The sequence below is a fragment of the Corvus kubaryi genome, unplaced genomic scaffold (assembly GCF_017639235.1).
Source record: "Corvus kubaryi isolate FWS band 111438036 unplaced genomic scaffold, C.kubaryi_AGA036_p1.0 133, whole genome shotgun sequence".
NCBI lineage: Eukaryota > Metazoa > Chordata > Aves > Passeriformes > Corvidae > Corvus > Corvus kubaryi.
Window position 1 is genome coordinate 9,890,630 of NW_024580667.1, and position 23,130 is coordinate 9,913,759.

The 23,130-nt window shown below is 37.5% G+C and overlaps 1 protein-coding gene across 5 annotated transcripts in view; it reads right to left on the minus strand.

Annotated features, from left to right (window-relative positions):
* The window catches only part of POLA1 (DNA polymerase alpha 1, catalytic subunit), a 188,086-nt gene that overhangs the window by 102,058 nt on the left and 62,898 nt on the right, over nt 1–23,130 (minus strand). For all 5 annotated transcript variants that reach the window (XM_042035842.1, XM_042035871.1, XM_042035861.1 and 2 more), the window contains 7 exons: nt 19,245–19,277; nt 17,594–17,686; nt 13,310–13,515; nt 11,894–12,026; nt 10,743–10,874; nt 8,573–8,747; nt 1,195–1,376 (listed from right to left, as the gene is read on the minus strand). In XM_042035842.1, the coding sequence (XP_041891776.1) occupies nt 1,195–1,376; nt 8,573–8,747; nt 10,743–10,874; nt 11,894–12,026; nt 13,310–13,515; nt 17,594–17,686; nt 19,245–19,277 (954 nt within the window). The remainder of the gene's footprint in view (nt 1–1,194; nt 1,377–8,572; nt 8,748–10,742; nt 10,875–11,893; nt 12,027–13,309; nt 13,516–17,593; nt 17,687–19,244; nt 19,278–23,130) is intronic.

Here is a 23,130-nt window from a genome sequence, read left to right on the forward strand (position 1 = left end):
GAACACCTGACATTAAAATTTCAGAACCTGGAAGTGTTGTGTGAACAGCTGAAATTAAGTTAGTGGAATTCTCCTTAATACAGCAACAGTCTGGTAGGCTAGACAGTCATACAGCTTTCAGAAAACCTTTCTTTCAAGGTAAGACTTAGCTGCTGTGAGCCATCTTGGCTAACCCCCCACTCACAACACTAATTAATTCCAGGTGAAATAGAGGAGATTTTTGGCTTGGTTTCAGGATTTCTTCTGTTGTTTGGTGGTAGGGATATATATTTTTTTAAGGAGTTTGACATCCACTCCTCTCCAGTTAGCCCATCTGCAACTTGTCAAGTCTACATGCAATTAACTGTCTTATTTACAGCTGCAAGGAACAAAAGTCAAGGATTCACAAAGTATCACTCGATTTGTGTGTCTTTTCCTCTTACTTGCTTCCAAAGACTGCTTTATTTTGATTCAAAAAATGCAAAACATCTGCTGTTTGTCCAAATTAACTTAAAATAATTACTTTTAATTTAGATAAAAGATTTATTTGCTTTCAGTTTCAAGGTTTTCACTACTCTGAAGCTCGCTAATTTCCCGATGACTAATACATACATAACATGCTGTAGAGTTAAATACTTGGCCCTATTTCAAGTTGTGATCCAAGGTCAGAGATACATTTTTTGGCAGAACTTCTCAACAAGAATGTATCCCTATGACTTTTTATTCAATTCACAGAGACAGAAGGGAAGATAACATAGAAAAACCTTACTGTCAAGTAGGGAGGTGGGATGTAGCAAGATAAACACAAGTTTAAAAAGCACTTTGTTCCAATTAGTATGATTTAGGATAAGAAACTATGTCATTGCTATACAAAAAATTTATTAAATAGAGAACTACAAGTTACTAAGGTGTTAAGATAAGGATTCCTTTAAAAAGTTACAGCAACAATCACTCACGACTGTGGGCAAACAGATTAATGAAGCCAGATAATCTCACAGTTCTGTGAGACGACGCAGCTGAAATGTAAAAATGGGAAAAATATTTCAGCACCATCCTATCAGCAATTATCTGCTCCAAAGCTATAAATAGCAGGACTGAAACAATATGGTATCTTCTCCAACATCATATGAATCCTATCTGAAAAGCTGTTCTCCCTACAAGCATTTTTCTCCCTCACCAATGAACAGAAATGAAACAAACAAAAATCCAACTAACCGAACCATCAAAGACATTGTCATAAATATTTTCTGTTCCGCATTTGAGGCAGCAAAACTTGAATCTTTCACAATCCTTATATTTCTCCTCATCAGTGAGCTGAGCTGGGCCACCAACCAAGGCATCATTCTCCTCATCTTTATGGTAACGGTGATGGACTCTGAATTGGGAGGGATCCAGTCCTATTAATAAGAAACAAAAATTTCAAAAGACTAAGAGGTCAACCATGCAAGCAGGCTTATTTTTCATATGCTTGGTGAAGCAGATTCAAAAGAAAGTTACAAAATGTAAATTCAGAAGCTGAAAATCTCTCCTTAGCAAAACTTCCTCTATAAAACATAAAAACATTCTACAATTTTTAACCATGAATAAAGGTTCATGAGACATGAAGAAATCATCTTACTTATCTTCTTACGCAAGATTGCTTTATAAATAAAACAAGCACACTGCATTATCATGGGAGTATGCAAGAGAACATTTTGTTTCTGAGAAAACCACTCCTAACGGATAGCTTTATTGTTATTTTCTTCTTAAGTTACATAGAAAATATTTCAATAAAAATGTGCATCGTTCTTAAGAAACAGTCTTTAAATCAAAATGGCACCATTAAAACCAAAAACAGAGAATAAAAACCCCATTAAAGAAACGCGGGTGCACTGCTATTACCAACTCCTTCAAGTCCGTACACAACTGCCAACTCTGATTTCAATGCAGTGGTCGATTTCATTTTGGCTCAGTGGTTAACAGCATGGAGGTTTCAATCTAATGCAGTGGTTAAAATTCAGCAGCAGCATTTAAAACCACAGCGCTGGAGACAAAGTGCTTTATTTTTGATTGCCAGAACTCAAGATTTTAAACAAATAAATACACAAAAGAGATCCCAGAAATACTGATTCAACTACAAATAAGTAAATAAGCAAGCAAGCATGAAGTTCACTGTTCTGGGAATAAGACTGCCAAAGTAAACTTAATAAAAATCCTCAAGTTTTGTCATCCTTTGTCATGTGCAACATTTTAAAAGTCCATGCATCTCATTTACAGGGTTTTTTTGTTAACTTTAGAAAAAACACATGTTGGGGAAAAAAACTTAATCGAATGAGCATGTAGGAGAAAACCTTCAGAAAAGTGTGGCTCACTTTACCAGTAAAACAAAAAGATCAGAGAAGCACTTCAAAAAATATTTTTAACAGACATTAGGCCAAGTACCACATTACCATGTATTAATCTATATCCTGTATAAATTTCAGTTCCAAAAATGTAGTAATTCCTATAAGAAATGTAACAAAGACCACAAATAGAAAGTGAAGCTTCACCTTATTATAACTACCGTTACACTTAAAGACAACGCTTGGGAACAATATTCAGGTAAATGATACAAATACTATTGCACTTACAAAACAGTTGTGTTATACAGGCAAATATAGATTGTCCTTACATAAAAGAATTGGTATGTCTCACTTTAATACCACTATTCTGAATTTTTATGTTGCAGTCTTAAAACAAATTCAAGGACAAGGAAAAATTCCATTGCCAAGTAAGTTTATTTAGTTCTTGATAGAATATGGGTTCCACTAAAATTTATTCAATCTTCCCAATTTTGTCAAAAGAAAAAAATGACAACGCATAAAGGTAACACTTCACCTCCAGGAGGTTCCTAAACTTTAAATATAGTTCTCCACTATTCATTAAAAGAAAGAGCATACAAAGCAAAATACACTGCTAATAGCATATTTTACAGCTTAATACATATGGTATCCCCCAAAAAAGGCTGTAAGGGTTTGTTTCTGGTTTGTTTTGGGGGGTTTTTTTGGTTTGTTTTTTTTTTTTTTAATAAAAGGGCTGGTAATATATTTGCTGTTTTAGAAAACAGGGAGTATGTTCTGCAGCACGCAGGTAGTAGATAAAAGGTTTAGAAAGTTCAGTATTCAGATTTTTTAAAAAAATAAAGCAAGCAGTAGGTTGAATCTAAGGCAGTAATGGTGAAAACAAAATTTCTCAGTTTACTTTGAGTTCAGAAGTGGAATGCAAAAACATCATTGCAACTTTCTGATAGATACCACTACAGTTCGGCTAGAAACTTATCTTTGGTTGTTTCCCAAAAGGCAAATATGGAGCAAAGTAGCTCACTAAAAAAGATAAAAGGAGACAAATGCTGGTCTTCAGACAACCACAGTGTTCCAACACTGAGTCAAAAACAGTGACAGTAAATATTGGTCATTTCATACTAGTTTAACAGAAAAATAAAAAATCATTGTGTGAATTTAAATCACACCTATCTCTGAACTTAGCTGTTTTGGCTGGAAAAACAACAGAAAAAATATTGTGCTGAATTAAGCATACACCTAACTTTTGGTGTGCAAACTGCCACAGTGAAATAAAAGGGAGTACAAATCAGGCTTTTAAAGAACATGCCTACCTTAATTATCTTGTGGAATTGGGACCTATTTTATATATTATCTCCTTACAGGAATAGTTAGTTGGCTCAATTAATCCATTTCAGCACACTAACTGGTATCTTCTCAGACCAGGTCACACTGGCCACACTATTTTACTTGGTACACAAAACAGGGGCTATCTGATTGGGCAGTTGAAAAAAAATAATATCTGGTTTTGGTAATTTTTAAATGACTAGGATGAGACTAATCTGTGAACTTTGAACTCTTTTTTTTTTTTGCCCCTATTACATCAAGAAAAAATAAAAATCAAAGGGACTTTGACTTACTCTGGCAGCAAGAAGTCTTCAGGGTTATCGTTAAATTACCTGCACTGCAGGTAAGCTTTCCCACCTCACCAAAACTACGAGGCTGGACGCAGGACAAAGCACCGCAACATTACAAACGTGCTGATGAAAGCAGTGTGACCAAAGTAATCGATACAACTAAGTTCTGGGACTTGTTCCTGAATTATTTAATAATTAAAACACTTACTAACTGGCAAGCAAAGCAGCTCACTCAAGAACCTGAAAAAACGGTCAGAGATTTTTACCAAATGCAGTATTTTAAAAGCAGCATTTCTGCGGATCACTGGTGCGCGTCCTTCCCCCGCCCTGCGGCGGGCACCGGGGCGCCGCGGGAGCGCCGGGCAGCCGTGCGGGGCCCGGGGCAGCTCCCGGGATGCCGCATTCCAGCCGCAGGTGCGCGGGGCCGCGGCGGTTCCGCCCGCACCTTTCCCCAGGGACCCGGCGCACGGGCCGGGAATCGGCAGCCGGTGCTGCCACCCCGCGGCCGGCGCCGCGCACTGCAGCGGGGCCCGCGGGGCCGGGGCCGCCCGCCCGGCCGGGCTGCTCGGTTGTTCATTCACATCGGTACTGCCGCTTTTATGCATTCATCTGAGCGCTGTTTCTTTTATTCATTCATATTTTTGCTGTTTCTTTTATTCATTCAGAGCGCCCAACGCGCTTTAGCAATTCTCAGTTTCTGAGCAGGTCTGGAGCATCTCAAAAACACCCAGCCAGACCACAAACAGCAAAGTTCACACGCTCTAGGGCTCGTCATCGTATCGTCATGAAATTTCGTCATGACTTCAGTCTTAGTTTTCATCACTGCCCTTTCACTTCACTCTCTAATGTGAGGAAAACAACAAAAAAGTCAGAACCTGAGGTAAGTTCTGTGTGCCACAAGGAGAGCATCTATCCTGGTTTCTGTCTGGAGACTGACCAGCTGCTGAACACTGTATTAAAAACACCTATTAAACGATTATCTAATAATAATAATAATAAAGGACAATATAAAAAGACAATATATTCGGTGCTGATGTGTTTCCTTACAAGAAGTAGCTAACACATAGACACTGCATCAAAGCAAGGAGCAGTACTGGTAAGTACTCTTAATGACAAGCCTCATCAGGACCCAGTAGTGACTCCCTAAAATCAGGCAGCCTTCCTAAGAAATGCCCAAATGCCAAGCAACCTGCAGAGCACCGATGTGCACATTCCTCTGTAAGGCAGCAGCACATACCTCTTTCAGAACATCATGACACTGTCTAGGACAGCAGTCATCAACTTCCATCATGAAGCAAATAATATTACACAGTAACAGCTACAAAAATCCCACGGTTAAATGACTCTGCTTTCATAATGTCTGCGTATTTCTGACAACACACAAATAAGATGTGACTTTTCTTTGAGACAAGAAGCAGTACTTACGTATTAATAAAAACCCCTTATTTGAAATACAGTAAGATAATTGCTCTGCCATACAGTTCTTCCAGTTTAAAAGCTAGGTATCTTAAGGATGAAGTAAGGTCTCCAAGATTTAGGAAGATCAGATTTATTAAATGATATAACTGATCAGACTGCACACTTTATTCAGTTTTACAAACTGAGACAATCCTCACCTTGTCACTGCTTTTCCTCAGAAACTTCACGACAAAGAGAGTGAGTGCAAGAGTATGCCCATGAGGTTCTCCTTTTTAAGAATGATAAACTTCCATCACTCAAAGGCTAGGCAGACCTCCTACTAAGCCCCAAAACAAAAGGCAGTTTTCAACTTGATTCCGTAGTGAATAAATATGATATTTAAGGGGTTCTGTGCAATTTTTAAGTTGCATTATTTGCTCCCATTCTTCTGTGTCTAAAATAGTTTAAAATTACTTGCTCTGAGCACAGACAGAACAAAGAACTTTTCATCACTTTGATGTGAGCCAAGCTCCCCAAGCAGAGCTCAATTTTATCTACTCAGACTAGCAGGGTGACATAAAACATTCACCTTATAAACGAGCCTGATTATAGATTCTGTTAAACATACAGCCAAGATCTTTTTCCTACAACCACTCTCCCTACACAGACACATATTCTATGTAACACAATAAATCTGATCAGTGGAGGAAGACACAAACAGTGAAAATGCAAGAAAGTTTTGGTCCACATATATGCTACTTATATATCGTCCAGAACCAGAAAATGCACCTTTTTGCAACAAGATGGGAAAAACAATGGGCATTTGGATGTATATCACGATGAAAATACTAAGTAAAAAGCCCAACTTAGCATCCCAGAACAGTAAACAGCTTCCATACTTGCTTGTTTTAGCAAGCTGGACTCAAGTATTTTGTACTCCTTTGTATCTTGCAAAGGATTTCTGATTTCTCGAAAGAAAACCACTTGACCATGCCTCCAGTACCATTAAAAAACCCTGTAAGATAACTTCAGCTTGCAATAACTTATGTACAACTCTGATCAAGTGCTATATATGAAAACCTAAGCAGATCAGAAGTCTTGAAAAAGACCTGCCTTTACCCTCAAGCTCAATTTAAGCTTTCCAAAGAAAACAAAGCTAGGGAAGGTGATAAAATTTTGACTGTACAGCAAGGTCAAACTGAACACACTTCAAATCTAAGATTGTAATAGATACATACAGGTTTTCAGACTGACAATTGTGGACTATTAAAAAACGCTCAGCTGCATGATGCTATTATAGACCATAGAAGAAATTTTCATCTGGAACGTACTACAGTGCAAAAAGCAGCACAGGCTTTTGCAAACAGTAGGTGCTATCAAGCAGCACAGAGCTCTTAAGATCTGGGTAGCTAATTTAGGTGTCTGAAGGGAGCCAGTCTCTTCTGAAAATCTAACCTGTTGTGAATAAGAGCTCTGAATTTGAGCTTAACTCTACAAGACTAACAGTCTTTGCCAAATAAACTAGCTTCAGAAATCCTTCCTGTCTTTCACCTAAATGAAGTACAAGTTTGCTGCCTATTTTAAACCCCTTCAACCTAACCAAGTATGCTTGACCTTTTCAGCCAGGCATACCACACAGTCGACTCTGACATCAAGGGAAAGTTGGATACCAAGGCCCTGCCACATAATAAACAGGATGATTTGTATGGTCACCCTGCATGTGTGGAGCAGGGCTGACACCTCCTCAAAGCATGAGAGCTGCTGAGGACACATGGCAACATCAAATGCCTCCAAGAAACACCTTTGCTGACTCAGAAAAAGCAGAATTTCTGTCTTCAACCCCTTCTCAACAACTCAGAAATAGAAATGAAAAACACTGCATGTTACAAGGATTGCCTTGGGAGATTAAGATCCTTCATGGCTATCATCACCCTTCCTGAGAAACAAGAAGGCAGGACCTTTCTTGCACACGTTTTAAGTACAATCTGGAAGCTGATCAGCTGTTCCTAAGGGAGCTACCAAGATGCAGATACACAGGTAAAGAGTCCTGAGGCAACCTGCTACCAGGTGACTTTAAGTGGCCAAATCCTGGATCTTGGCCTTTACCTAAACACAAAATGCTGACGACCAGCTCTTCCCTTGCGCATTCCAGTATTCTGAATAAAATAATTTCTGCAGGTCTGAACTTCCTGTAGGCACGGGCATAGCATAAACAGACTATTAAACTGACACAGCGCAACTCCCCAAGAAGTTCTCCTAGAGAAAAGGCAGTCTTGTCAAGAACTTTGTAGCCAGCAAAATTAACAACTTTCTCATGTCCTTGAGTAACAGTTTTAAAAATAACAAACTACGTGTGGGATACAAATCACAAAATTTCTGTTTATCAAATAGATCAGTCAAGTCTGTGGGTTAATCACTTCTGGGGAGGAAACAACACTAAAAGGAATACACACACAGAGCATAGCATTTTCAAGAAGAGACCCAATAGAACTGTTAACAAGTTTTCAACCTTTCAGTTTTTTTAGGTAAGAAGCCTAGGGAATAGAAAAGAAAGAGGCAATCACAGTAGGGCAGAAAAATCGCTAATTCTAATTATTAGACATCCTTTTAAAAGGAAAAACTACTCTAACAAGAGCAATTCCCCGTTGCTCATTTGAATTAAAACTGTTGACTCTGTTTATCACTAACATTAGTTTGGTTTCTTTTTTGACAGCACTTCTTGGTTTTGGGATGACTTAACTCCTTCATATGAAGCAGTTAAAACTGTTATTAAGATTTCATGTTTCTATTATCCACTAGGTCAGTTCTAGCAATCAAGTCTTAACTTACATCCTCGTAAAAACTTGTATTCTTTCATTATAATTATGACTGGTTTTTTCCTGGGAAGATGCCAGAGATGCCAGCATTTCTCTTTGGAAAAATGTTAATTCTGCATACACACCCCAGACCCCCTTTAGTAACTTAAGCAAATCTCAAAGACATGCAATAGTACTGTCATTTCTGAAAAGCAGGTTTCTGCAACCCTGAACAAGGATTGTAAGATTAAATTTATGTTAGTGATCACCTTCTGAAAAAACACTATTCTGCAGGAGTCATAAATATACTTAAGAGTCCACACTGCTTTCTACAGGCTGTGTAACACAAGCTATTGCTCAATGTAAAAAGACTGATTTGGGGAAGCATTTCTGCTGAGAAACATACATTAATACCTCTCATTTGGATCTGGCAATTCTTTAAATAAATTGAATTTAGAATACTTACCTAACCACGTTGCAATAAGAACAGAATCAATTCCCTCTATGGGCTCACATATTCTAGCAACTACTGGATGTATTTGCTGTGACAGGTAGTACTGAGTATCAATTTTAAGATTTTCTTGCTTTTTTAACTGTTCCGGAGCATATGCTCTCTGGTTGGCACTGAGATCTGATCCATCCTAAGACAGGAGACACATACAAAACAAAGTGTGAAAAAAGTCTATACAAAGGATGATGTTTCAAATATTATGCATTATTTTAATGCAAAATTGTTACACACTCTTTTTGGTTGATTTATTATGCATCCAATACAAATCCAGCAGTAGTAAAAAAACTGCATTGCTGATGCTGGCATCAACTAGCAAGTTCAAGAATGCAAAACCAGCTTGTATTATTGCAGCCTACACGTGCAAATCAGTACAAGTAGACAGAGTAAACAGTCCCATCTGTCAATTCTGAAATGCACAATGAAAACACATTGTAACTATCAGCCCAGTTAAAAATACACAGAGGGCATGCATTTTGGATTCACTTTGTACTAAACCAGCATTATCATTTTGCACAACAAGCAAATTCTAAGTCATGGATATCAAAACTATATCTGTTTTGCTAGGAAATTTATATTCTTTAATTCTATAAAGAAACAAATAGAACGAATGGTCAGAGAATGGACCATCGCTCATTGGCATATGAATAAACAACAGAGGCAGCAGTGTTGATTTGAAAGAAGAAATTCTCAAATATTAAGAAATACCTAAAGAAATGTATGGTGACGTCCCAAGCCAAGAGAGAAACACCATTTAGAGGTTAAAATATACATTACATTCTTCTCCAACTTGAGAGAGGAAGATAAGGAGAAAATAATTTAATTTGGGAAGACAATAACTAAATTGAAAACAATATACATGGAGGAATTAAGTATCAAATCTAAGATGCGAGTACTCTTTTGGAAAATGTAACTCATTTAAATCTGTAGAATCATATTCCCAGTCCTCAACTGCACTAGGAAATTTCATTTTTAATGTGTGCCAAAAATCTTAGAGCAAAACTTAAAGCAGTATTTTAGCAAGATTCCGTAATAGACATAAACACTTAGAGGGATGGGGCATGGTGGGGGGAAGTACCACAACAGTTCTGGGGTTTTGTTTTTTCTAAGTACAGTCTCTTTTTTTGTTTTGTTTTTTTTTTTCCCAGCAAAATAAAACTAATGCATTAATACACGACACCTTCATTTTTTCATTTAAGACAAGCTACTGGTTTCAATAGGGTCAGCAACCATGGACTGAAAACCCATCACTAATAAAGACAGACTGGAAGCCATTGGTCCCTCCTACTCCTTTCAGACAACTTAGTATTCAGAACAAAATTAATTTAGGACTATTCAGCTCATCCAGCTGCTTTGCAAAAATAATTACAATGCAACTCCTTCAGCTCCCTTCTTTCAACAAGTATATTCTTCTCTTGTATTGTGCCACTGCTCAGCCGCACCCGTGGCCCAGCTCTCAAAAGTCTTGGCAGCTTTGGGATGCCAGGCTAAGAACTCTCAATTAAGTCAAATACAGTATCTTTCAGTTTTAAAATAATGAAGGAGCTGAAATAGTCACATTGTCAAGTTCATCAGCTTGGCCTAAGAGGTCCCTTGGTCCATCTAACTCAACCTACACTTTTTTTTTTAATTAGCAGAACCAAAGTGGAGTATATATTTGTGAAATAATGATAAGCATTTATAGGATAAACACCTGAAACCAGAAAGGGGCTCAAATTTCCCAGTCTATACATAAGAGGTAATGCCAGATCCAACGACACAGGTTGAAACTGGAAATAACAATGACACTGTTTAACCAACAACAACAATCAGCTGTCCACCAATGACAGGTTCTTACCACCAGAATTTTCTTCTGCCTAAAAGGAAGACTAGGTATTTTCTTTGAAGTAAGTTCTAGCTCCAAACATGCAGGAATTCAGTGAAATTTTACCAGCCACTATATGGAAATAGTTGCTGAGCTGATCACAATGGCTCTATGAAACTAAATTTAGTACAGAAAACCAACTATTTTAAGACTACCTCACCAAAAAGAAATGCCAGAACATATTTTCCCAGGAGCTGAGCTGGTTTTCTTTGCCACATCTCAAAACAGTACCTAGTATTTAGCTATAAAGAAAGACATTTTTACCTGACAAATGATATATGACACTGTGTCTCCTGCCTTCACCTTTCGGCCTCCATGAGAGTTTATCCACATGGCAACATGCACATGTGGCAAGGTTTTTTTGTCAGGATAATCCTGGGGATCTTTGGTCAATGCCTAAAATATCAAAGGAGAAAACAGAAACATACCTGTGAGAAAAATCTGTTACTTCAGTGATGGACAGCTCAGAACTTTAAAAGACAAGATTACATAGTAGCTATCTTTATCCTTCTACTATTCACAAGTACATCTGAAACACAAAGATGAAAAAACTGTAACAAATGTATTTGCCATATGTTAAGCCCTAGGTACCATTCCTCCAAACTTTTAAAGTATTATTAACAAAACAAAAGAATGTTTTGACAATACCATCTGAAAAATGCATTAGAGTTCAAAACAGTTATGATCATAATGCCAATTGTTTGAAAATTAAACTAAACTGAAGATGACAATATTACGCAAAATACAAAAACAGAGCCAGAGATTACCCTGTTACTCCTGGTCCTGCTAAGGTCATACAGTAAATCTGTATATCATGTAGCTAAGTGTACTTAACAAGCTCTTAAGCAAGAGGATACAACTGAATTTAAGTATTTCCATGTATCTCATACTACTGAGATTCCACAATGAGTTTTTCCTTTAAATAAAATAAAATGCTACATTTAAATATTTACTGTCATCCCAATTCTTAGAAACAACTTCTACACTTGACTTAATGGTTAAATACATTTTTTTCTGAAGTATTAAAACAGAGGAACTTTAGGAATTTAAAGTGAACATTTTGCTATATTTATCTTTTACTGGGACACTAAGTGCTCTTAGAGTATCTGCATCAGAACATTCTTTTTTTAAGTCAACCATAAAATTCAGTGGTTTCTCTACATTCATATGACAACCTGAACACATTTCTTAACTGATTAACACAGTCTTACAGAGCAGACAGATGTCCAGATGGTGAAAGAAAGAGACTTTGGATGGACATTTGATGAATCTCTTCTATTAGAAGCATAAGAGGGCATGTAATACCCAATTCATTGGTGAAACACCCCCCTACATAACAATATTTTTGTCAGCAGTCAATATACTCGGAACAGTAAAGTTTTTCTGAGACAGAAAAGAGCTGCAAGATCATTTACCTTGTTTATTTCAAACTGATTAGCTGGGATCTGACCACTGACCACATTTTCTCCAATTTCTATAAGTCGCCTTTGAATATTTTCCACTATTATATCTCGGGGCTGATCAGAAAGAATCTGACCAATTGCATAGCTGCAAAAACAGTACAAAAAATAAGAAAAGCTTGACACATGCGAAGCAAAACCATCACAATAGACACAAATCTGCTCTTGCCCCAGGTTTTCTCTAGACATTAAAGAGCCTGAGGATGAAGTCTGATGAAAAATTTATAGAAAATTGCCAGTATATTTTATGTTGGGTTTTATTTATTTGCTTATTTTACTAAAAGCCAATTATTGCTAATAGTTCTAATGATAAATAGTGATTTGGAATGGTTGAGTGCAACTTTCTATTTTCTGCTGCCATATCATTTTTCCATTTATTATTCCATAGCAGGTATCTTAAGATGGGGGAGAAGAGAACATACCAAGTAAGCGAAGTCTTGCCTATTGCTGCAAAATGTGGTTGGAAGATGTGCCAGCTGCAGAAGAGTTAGTCACTAAAGAACACTCTCCAACATTTGTATAGCTTTAATTACTAATACATTCCTAACTTGGAAAAATTTGCTTCTATTATGATGCATCTTTTCTTAGAAAATGCAAGTCTTAAGAACAGTAAGCAAGTGTGTGGTGTATTTTCACAGATGCGACAAGTATTCATTTTTGGATACATTTGGACCATGAGCTGTTTAAGTTTTCAAGAGGCAGTACACAATATGAGTCAGCACCCAGATGACCACCTCTCCACTCTCTCTAATTTTCTTTCTATGGTGCTAAATGTATTACTTCTACTGAATTAAAGCATTAAAATGCCCTGTGCAATGACAATTAATAAACAGTCAATCCAGTATCCATCATAGTATCAAAGGAGGATGGCATAGTATCATTGCAAAAGGAAAGAGAAGCAGTCTTGGGGAAAGGGATCACATCCTCAGGCTGCATCCAGTGCACTTTCAGATTTTTTTAGAGGGTGCTGAAAGTGCTGACCACCAGCTACCTGACTCATCTTGGAAAAAAAAAAATCTGACCAAGAACTTATGACTCCAAATGCTGACAGCATCTACCATCTTCACAAGATTTCAGCTCTGGTTTACTAAATGGCATTTACAACACTGTGACAACTCAAAAGCACAGCTTCCACAGCAGATGCAAAACCAGATAGTGAAATTAGGAGACATTTGGACTTGCCCAGGTATATCCTGTTACCAATGCCAGAAGGTAACATTTACCATCTCCTACAAAAAATCAACTAAGTCCTAACACTGATGTTAGTTACCAATCTGTGCTCTTCAGAAAACAACCACACGGTATCAAACATTTATGAATCATGTACTGTTTAAAACAGAGCAAAGTAGACAATGCCACACAGAAACTTACTTTCCAGTCTGTTTTGCAAGATCACACCAGTCTCTCCGGACTATATCCAATCCTTTCAGTTCTTGTTTAGTTACGTATTTCCCATCTCCTGTTGGTTCCACAGTCAGAGCAGCGTATTTCTTCTTCTTTAACAACAGCAAGGACTTAAAAATTCCATCAATATCGATTTCCAGCAATTTGTACAGCTTGTTCACTTCACTTTTGATCTGCAAATGCGCCAACATTAAAAACAAATGCAACAATTTAACTATGGACAAATTTAACTTCCATCTCTAAATGCATTGATCTTTAGTTTTAAAACAAGTTACACTATATACTGTGTATTTGCATACACATTTTAAAGACTGATCAGATATCATTAATTAATTACACACTAGTAACTATGAGCTACTACTAAAATTAAAGTTCACCCATCGGCTTTTTCAGTATCTACACCTTGGTATATCTAACTCCTTAACAAAATTATGCAAGGTAAAGAAACATGGGATTGGAGGACCTTGGAGATAACTGACTCCAGCTCATTTTACCAGGACAGCTACTCCATCTAACCTCTCACATAAATTAAGCAAACAAGGGATTCCACAGCAGGGACTAACTTACTAGGGAAAGATAAGAGATGGTCACTTAGAAAATACAAAAAGCCTTAAAGAAAAGCTATCCTGCAAAGGCATCTTTCTTTCTTCCCACTCTCACCCTAAACCAGGGAGGGGAGAAGAACTATGACTGCAGACCAGAGCTCTGCGCGTGCACGTTCACAAAAAACATGCATAAGCAAGCGTTTCTTTTACCATTCCCCACAATATACCTACCTTTTCCATAGCCTGATTTCCTTGAGAGGAAAAGGTGCTGTTTTTCTACACACAGGCTATGTTTTATCCATATACAAAAGCTTCAAATAGCACTTGATATGTTGTCTTAATATAGTGTGTACCAAGTATCTCTTACCTCCATTGTAAAGGGACAGAAGCGCAACAGCTCAAAAAGCATGAACCTTAAACAACAAACTTTGGTTCCAGTACATACTCACCCACCTACTGGCTTGGCAAAAAGCTTCCCACTTGCTTCTTTCTTTTTTCTCTCTTCATATGTTTTTACTTTACTGTCTTAGGTTACAATGTAAGATGTAACCAAAAGTATATATTTTATCACCATCTGTTAAAACCAGGTGGGGCAGTGTTCTTTATCTCTTCCATGACACATCCCTGATAACTCCCTCTGGGGTATATCTGCTGTTAAGGGGCCATCCAGCCTCACTGCATGACTCATAAAATGACATCATCCCATTGTGAGATGCCCCGCCCAGGGGGAGGAACCAAGCATTCCTGCCTGGGTATAATCTGAGGTTTGGAACACCACAGCCAGCCCTTACCTACTGGGTTCCCAGAGGACAAGAGATACATAACCACCACTGGACGTGCAGAGGAGGGTCAGACCCTTCTACAGGATCACCACGTCACCAGAACCACTTCAAAGAGGATGCAGCCACCACTTAATGGGACTGCTACCACCACCCTGCCCGGCAGGGTGTCAGGTCCTTTCCTGACTGTCAAGTTAAGCCAGTGTTTCTGTACTATTGACTTGTTACATATAGTAGTAAAGAACTGCTATTCCTATTTCTCATATAATTAGCCCCTTAATTTCAAAACTATAATAATTCAGAGGGAAAGGGGGTTACATTTTCCATGCCAAGGAAGGCTCTGGCCTTCCTTAGCAGACACCTGTCTTTCAAACCAAGACATGTACATTCTTTGACAGTATCTGCATATGCCAGGTGTCCTGTTCTGTCTTCATGTTCTACTCTTTACTTTCTTTCCCCTACAACTTAGTTTCCCAGTTGATTTTCAGTATTTCCATATTCACTCTTACCACCAACTATGAACTATCCTTTTCTCGTGTCTCACTGAAGTTTGATATGGATTCAAGTTCTTTTGCCATCTAACAGATGCCCTCACGAAGAACAGTAATTTAGCATAAAATCTCACCACTTTTCTATCCACCTTTGAACCCAAATTACCATTTTAACCAAAACCCTCCTCACACATTTTCCATTTCTGTGTATACATATATGTGCGTACTTAATTTTTCTCACTTGGATCTGTGTTTTTTCTATTGTAGGAATTACCATTACTTTGATACCTCCTGTATATCTCTAAGTTTTGAAGGACATCATGAGGCAAAACCATTTTGCTAAGAGGTTCATACTTTCTTTCTTAAAACAGTCAAACAATTCCTCTGAATGTTTTTCTGCAATTTTTAAAGTATTTTCAATTTTTCTTTTTTATATCATACTAAACAAGTGCTCAAAAACCAGCAACAGTTCAGTACAGAATGTACTGGCAAATCTGATTCACAAGGATGCACAGAAAATGAGAAATAAATTCTGCTGACTAATGACAAAAAAGGGCATGGATATAAATAATGGAAGGTTAAGGGTGGGAGAGAACACACATGTTAGATGGGGGAATTCAGAAAGGATGTGAGAGAATTTCCTCCAATAAAAACCAAAATTAATCTCTGGGAAGAATGCTTCACTGCTGAAGACAACCCATAAATTCACACATTACATCAGAACAGGGTACACTCACTAACTGCTCTCACTGTAATTGTTTGCATTAAACCTGTGTGCCTTCCATACAGTCTACATTAAAACAATAGTACAGTGAGAGCAATAGAAATAATCCTCACCTCTGAACATGAGACTTTGGAAACGAAATTATTATGCAGTGGAGCAGAGACATTTCTTAAGTGTTCCTCATCAAAACAGACAATTCTTTATCCTGATTTTTGTTTTAAATAGGAATTACTCAAAACAAGGAAAATGTAAATGATCAAAGTGTTTACAAAAAAAGCAACTCTCACCTTCTTGGGGAATAAACAAACAAACAAGCAAGAAATATGTGAAATGAGACAAATATTAATCACTTTTTTCTGCCACAGAAAGACTATTGAAAGCCACAACTCCCGCAATTTTGATGCTAGGTTTGATTGTGCTGGTTTACAGGTATGAGTTTACTCACTTTTACAGTTTTCGTATTTTGTACTTGATTTTAATCAAAACATATCTTTCCGTCCTTTTTTTTAATTAAAAAAACCCCTCAACTGATACATAACACAGAACTACAATGGATTAAAAAAGCTTAAGATTTTACTCAGCAGCTGACAAGTTCAAACACTTACCAATTCTCTCAGAAAACCTGACTCTAATTCAGAAGTATTTAACTTATTATGCTTATCCTGTCAGACTTCCTAAAAGTTATTATTATTTAACTATCCTCTGTAATGTTTAGCCACCAAATGGGAGCACAGGGACAAAAACCAAACCAGAATGGAACCACATACACTCGACTGGAGTAAGATTAAGCTTTCTTATACACTACTGTATATACACTTGAAATTCTATATAATCTTGCATGTGGCAAACAAACAAGAAAGACTGCTTTCTACCGTGGCAGCAGCCCTCCTGCTACTCAGTTATGACATCAAGATACTATCCCATTTTCTGCTCCTGAACCCATCTACTTCTAAATGTACCCACTAGCATGAAGGTAGAAGTATTCTAAAAAACCCCAGAATCACTCCCTGCCTTAAAATTAAATTACTTTTGTTTAATACTATACTGAATAAAACATCTACGCTTTCTTTGGTATTTTAGACTTTCCATGGCTCTCATTTTCATCACAGTTTCTTTCCTCTCTCAAAAACAGCTTCATTTAGATCTTTTCTTTAGAAAGTTCTTACACATTTCTCACTTCTCTTCCACAATTTCAGAGAGCCACGAAACTTCCACATCATCTATTGCCAGCTCCTAATCAATCAAATCTCTTCTGTATCTGGTATACCATGGAAATTAGTATTTGAACTTGCCACTGGAAATCTGGTAACATCTTTGTTTAAGTTACAAATTACATAACTAAACACAACTAAACTGAGAGACATCCCTTGTGCAAAAAAAAGTCAGAACTGTTCATGTTGTAATTGAAATTAATGTGGAGGAGAAATTGTACCTTACATTTTGGTTCACCAAATATTGAGAATCTCCTGCTATTTTAGGATTAGTAAATAAAACTTGTTATGCAATGAAATCACTTTTAAAAATGCACAGAATAGCCACACCTGAAAAAGAGCACTCTGAGATTTTACTACTTCATAGATTCCATACATTGTGAAGTTTTTTCTCATGGAATATTCTCTGCTTATGCCACGGAATCCTCTCTTAATACCATCTTCTCTACTCAGAGTAAAAACACCTATGTAGGAAAGCTTTAAAAAGAAAAAGTTCCTCACCTTATTCCCCAGCTTGAAGACCTCATCCAAATTGGTGCTATTAGTGTTTATCATAATGGAATCTGTGTCTCCATAAATCACTTCTAGGTTCATCTAAATGAAAAGAATTGCTTTGAAAAACAAAAGAGAACCACTCCATCTTCGACAAGTCCCACATAACTTTCAAGGTTCAAAAATATCATAAATATACTGTCCCTTAAACACTAAAAAGCATACTAGCAGGAAAACGTAAAATAGATTTTTACTGATAGGTCTGTACATTTCATTAGAACATTTGAATTTAAAGAGAATAAAGAAACTTAAGCCACTGATATGTTTAAAAGAGCACTGTCCAGTTATGTACATAATATAATTAGGTAAAATCTTACTAAATGAATACTAGAAAAAGAAGTCAGTGAACAAGTCTGATCTTGAGAAACAGCAGGAACTCTGATCAGAAATAACTTTGGACTGCTAAGACACAAGAAGATCACTTCCACTCAAAGACTGCTGACAAATTCAGGCAAGGCATTTAGCCAAAGTGTTTGAAAGGTAATGCCACAGTCAGATATCACATCCCATTTGCAGCCAGCACAATAGTACTGGGGAAAAAAAAGAAAAAAAGAACTTAGATTCTCTATTTCAAACAAATCCAGTGAAAGCATTGGCTAGTGGATGACAGCAACTGAGAATACCACAGCATTGTCCAGATCAGGCTGCTCTTCTTAAACTTTTCCAGATTGTGCAGATGGCTTCATATTTCCACCTTCTCACTCCCATCTTTTAACTTCTGCTAATCCAACCACCTGTGCTCATCCTCCCCAGGCAGCAGATCTTTCAAGGAATGCTCCTTTTGGATAAGGATCCAGCTACTATGACCCTCAAGTTTTATATTCCCAGGTTGAACTACTGAACAATTACACCCAGATATGAACACAAACATTTACTGAACCTTTTCTCTTTGACACTCTGCCCCTCATATCACTTCTGATTCTCATTCTTGTAACAATTTGAATGCCTTACTTGGAGAAGACTGTATTCAAACACCAGCCATACTTCCATAATACTCTGGGATAATGGAGCAAATTTTAAACAAACTGAGGAACATAAAAAAGCCTGAGGCGCATATGAAAGGCATAGCAAGAAAAAAGGTGAAAAGAAAAACTGCCAACACCAGTAAATGTCACAACAGAAAAAAAACTGGCAGATGCATCTAGTTGCATGATATTAATTAGGAAAAAAAAAAAAAAAGAAAACCTGACATTTACAGTGGTGGAAAATCAATGCAGCTGTAAAAACTGCAACATGGCAATGTCCATGTTAAACTCCACAGAGTCAAAAAACCACCCCGTGACAGAGTTTAAAGGATGCCAAAAAATAAACCATAACTAGCTGCTAGAACACATGGTGTAACAGGTCTGTGAGTAAACTCTAATTAGCACTGTTGCTAATTTGCTTGAAACAGTCCCACATAGGCTTCAAGCAGGGTCCAGATCATATCTGTGGTAGGAAAAGAAAAAAGCTATAATCCATCAGGAAGGATTACATTTGTAAACCAGGCATCCTAAGAAGTGATTTCAGGTCTGTTTGGGTTACAGTTCTCCTAGAATAAAAAAATTTCACCAGGTGTGCTCTTTAAGTGTTGTTGTTTAATGAAAATGCTCAGCATTACCTTCTGCACCATCTCCTTGGTATGCATCAAAATCTGAAATTAAAAAAAATAATCAAAGATTAGCGTATGATATAATTACAGGCTAACACATGCAAACATATCCATTAGGTTGCTAACTCCAAATGCTCTCACCTTTCAAAACAAAGCAAACCACCTCTCTCCTGGCAACACACAGTCACCTCAATACTCCTATTACATGAGTAAATTCTCGTTTGACCTTGTATTAATGCTATTATTAACTCCCCTAAAACAAGATTAAAACAAATCTCAAAATTGCATGTGCATGCACACATTCTACCTTAGGAAAAAAAGAACACTGAATCAGATGGCTTAAACACAACCTAATCAGCAAATGCCAGAATTAAGTCTCTTTCAGTAATTTAGGTCAGTTGTCGCCTTCATACCCATCATCTTATCTCTTGATGTCATTGAATTTTTTTCCCAAAAGCATCCTGTCTTTTTCAGTCCAGCCTGGATGGAGCTCACTGGACAAGACTTCGTCAAAAGGTTGATTACCCTTGTGGTCTCAAAATACATCATCAAAAAGCAAACTCCTTACAGAAACCAGAACTGGGACAAGGAGCTGGGATAGAGACAGGATACAGATGTTGAATCAATGGGCAAATCTGTGTGTAACCATGCTTGTTCCTCAGCCAGGAGTGCATCCCCAAGCTCCACAAATGCTCTGAATAGCACCCCTCTGAACCTGAGAAACAGCTGTAGAGACCTCATGTGACTAGGCTCCTGCTTCCTTCTCTAATAGTGCTCAGCACAGTGGAAGGTGGGGAGAGCACATCATCTGAAGCCACAGGTACAGCTGTAGCACAGAAAAGGGACAATCAAATGAGCTTAACGAAAAAGATGTGTAGTTGCAGCAGCAGGAAGAGGTTGGTGAATTCCGCACAGCTGCATGAGAACCAACATCTGGTCCACTCCTTCAGCCACTTGGCCACAGTTCCACTGTATTCCCCATTTCCTTCTTATCAACATCCTGGTGCTCTGGCACATAGCTCCAGATTCCACTTCCCTGGTTTCAGTCCTTTCCAATGCCACTCAGCATAAACCTCAGTTTTTCTTGAGCTAATCCTACTAGTCATATATATTTATACTTTAAATTTTCTTGAGGATTAATCTGAACCACATGTTACAGCAATGATAGATCAGAGTCTTGTCAGGAACCCAAACAATTTGGAACTCTAAAGACAGACAGGCAATACACTATTTCAACAGCTTATATCATATTTAGCAACCTCGTCTCAGTTTTACTATTTTCACATGTTAAATTGCAATACTCTTTGGCCACATTGGCCAAAAGGTAGAATTAAGACTCATAGTCAAGAAGCCTGTGACAAGGAGCTGAGCAGTAGAAATCAGCAGGGATGAGGAAAGAAAAGGGACTAACAAGCAAGAGCTGTCTGTGCTCAGTGGAAATAAGATCATGTTCATGAAAATCTCATTATTTTCATAAAGCCAAGGAGTCTATGCAGAAGCCAAGAGTCTTGACTATCGTGATGCTGACTATGGCTATCGCAGCAAGGAATTCTGAAACAGGTGAATCTCCACTTCTACACAACAAACAGGATGACAACTGTCATTCCTTTAACACTAATGGCACGTTTCTTCAGTATTTCAGAACCTTTATATAACCACAGTGAAAGTCTGATGCTTTTTCAGTTTGTTTTCAGTTATGCACTGAAAGCTGTATTCCCCTTAAGGACAGGTTCAGTTCCAGATTATGATGTAACTTTGACACAGCTGACTCACAACAAATGTTCTTATTATGGTTATTCCCCAAGCACATATGGATATCTATGGATTTACACACTCTGGGTCAAGTTCAAAACATCCAGTTGATTTAAAGACCATCCACTGATGCTTCCAACTAGGCACTCAGACAATGTGATGCTGAAGTCCAAAACTGCAGAAAGCTCAGCTGTCCTTAGTCTTCTTTATAAAACAGAAAAATGGTGAGCCTTCACTGCAGATTCCTGCTAGGCTGTACCTACCTGGAATCAGACGCACACAATTCCATTTTAATTGGAAGCTTTAAAAAAAGGTATTCCACTCCTATTCATCTCCTAGTGAGTGATTCAGACATTCAACCCCACCACCTTTTAATGGAGCTTTGAAATTATTCTAAAGACACATCACTGGTACATGATATCAAATTTCATATAAAGTAGTCAAAATTCCACCATATTCGCCACCCCACAACCCTTCCTCTCACTTATAAGCTAACTCCTAGAGAGAAAGGTTTTACCTCTCCCTTAGTACTCTAAACACAAGCAGGAGTCCCTGAAACAAAATTGGAAAATTGGACCAAAAAGAAGAGTTTACACTGAAAAGAAAGGAAGGTCTATCATTTTTCCCTTGATAATCTCTGGCATTTTCTACTTCACTCTCTGAAATAATTCTATTAATAATGAGAAAGATAACTTTTTTTTAAAAAAAAGGAATTCCCCCTACTAAAAAAATTATCTGGCTGTGCAAAAACCATTTGTCAATTGTCCCTGAGGACAGCAGTGGGTGTAGGTAATCACAACAAGAGGGTCACAGACAAGTTGGCTTCATCAAGTGACTGGCATATGCTAGTGCCACCCATTCTGACAGGAGATCACTTGTAAGTGCCAACAGCTACAAAACAGAAGGTTATAAAGTATTGCTAAATTCATTAATAAGGCAGTCAGTAGTTATCTGATTTCACAGCAACACCTGCATATTTATCTTCTCATTACCAACTGGATGATGGAATTTTTTCAAGCACATTTCAAAAATCTGCCAATTTCAAGTGTAGGAAAAAAATAAACTTTGTAGTTAATTTTTCCCTTAACAAAGTACAGCTGTTGAGAATAATTGTTCAAGATCTTACCCTGTAATGTCAACTGCAACAGAACAAAGAGTATTTAATTAGCAAATCTATCCAGTAATTCAACACCTATTATATAAAATGCCTTCGTGATTTTATTCAGGATAATTTGCTAAGAGGGTTATTACTGACATTCAGATGAAATTTAAAATTCCTACGCAAGTCGAGTCATAATAGCAGTAATGATCGCCCCAATCAGGAGATACTGTGTCACACAAGGTTCTTTAGCAATGCAGCAGCCCATTTCCTGACTTCTTAATTCCTGGGCTCAGCTCAGTGAGAGCCCTTCATGCCAATATTTCAGTCAGCAATACATCCTTAATGGGACTCTATTAAAATACCTAGAATAAAAGTGACTTTTTTTTTTTTTTGTTAAAGAGAATGACAGCTCTGCTATCATATCAATCCTGAGCAGTTTCTCAGAAATGCACAGCAGAGGAAGAAGGGTGGGAAGACAGAAGAAAGAAGGAGGAGAATAGGAAAAATGGTATAGGGTAGTTTCCTTTTGCAAATAATACTGCACTGCTTATGAGAGCTGGATTGTCTCCTATTGCAGGCAATCCAAGTAGGAAGAATTAATTGCCTGGCAACCTGTCTGTACAGCCATGCCCCCTCCCCCCAACAAACATACACTTTTAAAAACGTGTGAACTTCTCAGCACAGTGAACATCTGTGAAACTCCTTAAATAAAACTTTTTTTCTTGTAAAAGCAAGACTAGCAACACACATTCTCTCACCCATGAACTGCAAGTCAATATAAACTGAAAAGACTGTAATTGCAGATGAGCACTCATCAAACTGCAAAATTCCCTATTCTAATCCTACCCCAACTCACAAATTAATTAATTGAGATTGTAATTTAAGACAGGGAATGATTAAAATTAAATAAATATACAAAGAACAGCCTTACTGTTATTTATTACATCAAGTATTTTTAAAGATTCCTTATTTAAAAACCTCTGAAGAGTACCTTCTGATGTGACGATGCTTCTGTGGAAACAAGCTAAAATACAAGCGTTA